At 44.7% G+C, this 4,908-nt stretch overlaps 1 protein-coding gene across 1 annotated transcript; it reads right to left on the minus strand.

Moving 5' to 3' along the window:
* Window positions 1–2,544: 2,544 nt before the first annotated feature.
* LOC136638986 (E3 ubiquitin-protein ligase TRIM58-like) lies at window positions 2,545–3,745 on the minus strand. The gene is made up of 2 exons (XM_066613011.1): window positions 3,613–3,745; window positions 2,545–3,137 (listed from the first exon to the last, which is right to left on the minus strand). Exons 1-2 carry the CDS (start codon window positions 3,743–3,745, stop codon window positions 2,545–2,547), a joined length of 726 nt encoding a protein of 241 aa, XP_066469108.1.
* Window positions 3,746–4,908: the final 1,163 nt, after the last annotated feature.

The following is a 4,908-nucleotide window of genomic DNA, read 5'->3' on the forward strand; positions in this document are numbered from 1 at the left end:
GATCCATTGATCTCTGGCTTCGGTCACAATCTTTGCTGGCCCAGTGCTGGGGGTAGCCAGAGAGAAGCCTCTGTGCCTACAGCGCAGAAGCTGCTTCAACCCAATGAGCTTCTGAGGAGAATCATCATGGGCAATATCAGGAGGCACATTGTGGGGCAATGCCAGTTGCTCCCAGACTGGGCATGGCAAGCCATGTGGAAGGGACAGAGACCTGTGACAGTAGCTTCCTTCCAGAAGGGTCTGCGGCCAGCTTTGCACCTTCTTTCAACCCCAAGCATGGGAACTGCAGCTGGGGGTGTTTAGGGGAATGACTGTGAGCAGGAAAGATACTCAGAAATGAATGGGAATGATCAGAGCCTGGGTATACAAGGGGTTGGCTAGAGTATTCCTAATTCTAGGGTGGCTTTTTCCTTCTCTTCAGCACTCTTATGGGCCCGTGTTTAATAAAACTAACAGCACAATCCTGGGCATGACTACTCAGAAGTAAACCCTATTATGTTCCATGGGGCTTACTCCTAGGAAAGTGTGCATAGGATTGCAGCCTAGGTATTTCAGGAGGCTGTCCAGGATTTTAAAGGTCCGAGCTGTCATTTAAAGTTACTAGATGTCATAGAGTGACCAGATGTCATAACAGCAAAAGAGGACAGGGCACCCCAAAATATAGGACATGACAAAATAAAAGTTAAAAGTTTTTTTTATTGTACCTTGATTTCATGTGGTTAATTTAAACACTATATTATTTATTATTAAATGCAAAACTATATTCCATATATTTTATTACATATAATTACACATTACATTAGAATTTATTAATTACAAGAAGGCTATGCGCTGCCTGCTCACAGGGAAAAGGACAACATTTAAATTGTTTCCGGGACACAAGGCTAAAAGGAGGACGTTAAGGTCACCCTGCTCACACTACACCAGCCAGGATCCCAGATAGGAGTTTGGAGTTATACTCTGCCTGAAGCATTCTGCTGGTGTTAACTTCTACTCAGAGGGTTGGTTTCTGCATCTATGTGCTTGTGCATAGATCTCTGTGGGATCTCCAGTTAGGGACAGGGGAGTCCAAATATGTGCTCCTCTCCTGAAGCACTCCGATTTTTCCCAAAGCCATCTGTTTGCAAGTAAGAGGCACTTCGAGGGGGAAGCACAGGGGTGTACCACTGACTGTACAACACAGCTGCATATCCATGTTGTATAGCCTAACCCTGTAGTCATCACCCTGTAGCTGAATCCAAATAGGTGTAACTGAAATAATGTTGTTCCCCATGTATTCTAGCCTCCACTTCCTTCTCTCTGCACTGATCTTGATATTGTCGACTCTTCGGAACAGGAACCTGCTCTTATACCTTGTAAAGCACTGTGCACATGGATGGTGCTATAGAAATAATAATGATAATTGCTGAAGCAATTAACAGCACGTGGGTTTAATATAAGGTTTAAGCCCTTCCTTACTGGAAAAAATATTGGAAATTATTAGGGTCAAAGTATTTATACAATCAAACTAGTGGTATCCAGTCACCATGGTGCCATTTCTTTGGACAGGAGTGGAATGAAAACAGGCAGGGGGTTGGACTAGATGACTGAGAGCCCAATCCTATCCAATTTTCTAGCACCAGTGCAGCAGCAATGCAGCCCCAAGGTAAGGGAACAAATGTTCCCATACTTTAAGGAGGCCTCTGTGACCTTGGCTGCAGTACATGCAGTACATGCCCCATTGGCACAGTTGCACTGGAAAACTGGATAGGATTGGGCTCTTATTAGGCCCCTTCCAACTCTATGATTCTGTGATTCTATTCTATTAATAATCTTTTCATTGGCTGCAGGGAATCCCTCTTTGCAGATCTCTGTATTTCCCTCTTCCTACTGCTCATCAATATGCCTCCAGCAGTTCTGAGCTGTAATTTTCAGCTCTGATCCTACATAGCCATTAATCCAGCATTCTTGACAATAGCATGGCTGAATGGTGCTTTTCGGGCAGCAGTGATAACAAATTGGGCCCAAGGATCACTGACTTGGGAAAGGAGGAAATGAAGCAATGTAATGAAAAGGATCCAAGTTAGTGGTTTTTAACTAAGAAGACTTGAACAGTATAGTCTTAAAGATCATACACAGTCATTTTTAAGAAATGAGACATGATAGCATGATAGTCTAGACATGATAGACATGAAGAACTGTTTAGTATTATTCTATTTATTTTTCTCATTTTTATACCGCCCTTCTTCCAAGGAGCTCAGGGTGGTGTGCATAGTTTGGTACACTGAGGTCTCATAGCATATCAAAGAGAAAATGTCACGGCAAAGAGGCTTGGTACTTATTGCCTCTTTCTCAAAGCCAAATTGACAAGGGAGTAGATGGGAGCTGTTCTGGCCTACAAACTGGAGGGGAGGAATCCTCCATGCCAATGGGTTTGGAGACTAGAGTAGTCTAGGAAAGTGAGACATTACAATGGGGAGGGAATCAAAGGGTAGGTAGACCATAAGGACAATAAACAATCAAATGAGGTTATAGCTGGTACTGTATGGCAGGACAACTCTTATTTCAGTGCCTGAATACCTTCTGAGTTTTGTCTCTTGTCTCTTTGCTTCTGGTAGTATCCTGTTTTATAACAGGGCAGATAGACGATGGGTCTGCTTTTTCCCCTTTGCGATGGCGGCTTGGGCTAAAGAAAGGCCGCAAGGGAACATAGAAGGCGCCAATATATGCGTACATGTGGCTTCCCTCTGTCACATTGTAAAATGAAACCTCGCCTTCAGAATAGTCCAGGAAAATCCCCACCCGGGTTGGCTTCACGCTTATGGGCAGTGGTGTAGGGCAAGAGATCAGGACCTTGCATTGGTCTCCCTTCCGAAGCCACATCCTCCAGAACCCATTCCTGGGAGACAGCATGATTGCCTGCCCCTTCCTGCTCACAGATCCTCTACAAACTCCCAGGTCCCATTCTGTGCTGGCTCCCACCTCCCAGTAGTGCTTCCCTGAGGGGAATTGCTTCGAGCCCAGGACAATGATGTAAGTGTCAAATCTTTCCATGTTGTCAGGCAGCTCCTGCCGCGCACCTCTGTATTGGACACTCTTCCCATCTTTGGAAACAACAAGGCTGGGGTGAGCTGTAGCTGGATCCAGAGACATATCCACTAGTGGAAGAAAAAGTGTAAATGAATGCTAGGGGCCAAGCTCGATCTCTGGCAGAACCCTAGAAAACTGTGAAACTGGAAAGAACATTTCTCTTGGAAGTTTAGGCAGAAAAATCCACACATTCCAGCTGGACCCTTCTCACTCCCTGTGAGAGAAACTGGCAGCTTGGAGCTCAATCTGTCTGTCACAGACTTCACATACTGGATCAGGCTGGTGAACCACCTAGCCCAGTATCACATTCTCAGCTTTCCAGGCGGTGGCCAGGCCTGCTATGGGAGACCCTTCAACTTGAGATGCCAAGGATGGAATTTAGGGCATTCTGCACGCCTTGCAGGACTTCTCACTTTGTGGTTTCCTGGGACACGTTGGATACTGCAGCTTCCATTTTGGTGCCACAGCAGCCCCACGCTCTGGGCAGCTCAGAATTGGGATGCCCAATGCCTTCCAGAGAAACCGGAAGTTGATTTTTTTAACTGTCATGCTCAATCTGAGCCCGGCAGATGTCCACGGCCTCTGCTGGGCTCAGGGGCCCCATGGACTCGATCTGCAGGTAAGTGAATGTATGTGGATAAGTGGATATGGGATCCACAGATACAGGGGCCTCCATGTATGCCCGATCTTGTCTGATCTTGGAAGCTAAGCAGGGTCAGGCCTGGTTAGTACTTGGATGGGAGACCAACTGGGAATACCGGGTGCTGTAAGGCTTATACCATAGTCTTTCGAGACTGAAGGTTGCCAACCACATGTAATAATGTTCAGCTCTTGGACATATGTTGGTTGAACTCTTCTTTTGCATCACAATATGATGCAAAAAATATAATATAATATAATATAAAAGGGAAATAAGAAATTTTCAAGCTTTAGAATTATTTACCAGGTATAAAATGAATAAGGTGTAAAATGGTGAATAAATATATTTATTATACGTATTAAATATTGCGGCTCTCAAACCAGTGAAACGTATCATATATGGGTGCTTCCATTAAACAAACATGGCCACTCCGATCTATATTAACACATTGTTTACCACCCCCAAAACACAATTATATTTTAGAACACTCTCACTAGCACTTTGAAAGGTCAGAGAGGTTTTCAGAGGAAGATGCCGAGTGTTTGTTTTTTTTGGTAGGGGAAACCCCTCGGGAAATCAGTGTTGTTCTGCATCCTACAGCAGAAGCAAGTCCCAGAGAGACTTGTACATGACACCTGCCTTCCACAGCGCTGTTTTCTTCCCTTCCTGGTATTTCAGCTCCAGAGACTTTTCCAGATTCTGCTCTAAAAGATACACATTGTGCTGCAGTTTTTCCTGGCAGGAAAGAGGGGGAAAAAAGTATTTTTCAAAATTCCTTATGTTGACTCTTCTCCTTGTGTTTGGTTCTATTCGAAAGTGGTTCTGGAACACTCCAGCCTTTCATTTCATAGCTCTGGAGAATCTCTGTTTGGCTCTGCAAAGTGGGCCCATTTGAATTCCATGCATTTCATTTTCATGGCGAGGCACCTGGGAGAGGTGAATTGAAACGGGCCAAGGGGCCAAGTGTCCATCTGTAAAGCTGAGCACCTGAGTTATTTTTGATTACAGGATTTATTTTCACCCCACGTTTGTGCCCTCATTCGAGAAAGGTGGCACTTTAAAGACTTAGAAATGTATGGAAGCATAGTTTGTGAACTACATCAGAGGGTGTGCATGCATGTGAACATGTGTGCATGGGATAGAGGGAAACATGTAAATGGGGGGGAGGGCTAAATAGTCATGAAATGCAACTGGCAGTT

Source organism: Tiliqua scincoides, chromosome 2, assembly GCF_035046505.1.
Source record: "Tiliqua scincoides isolate rTilSci1 chromosome 2, rTilSci1.hap2, whole genome shotgun sequence".
Lineage (NCBI taxonomy): Eukaryota > Metazoa > Chordata > Lepidosauria > Squamata > Scincidae > Tiliqua > Tiliqua scincoides.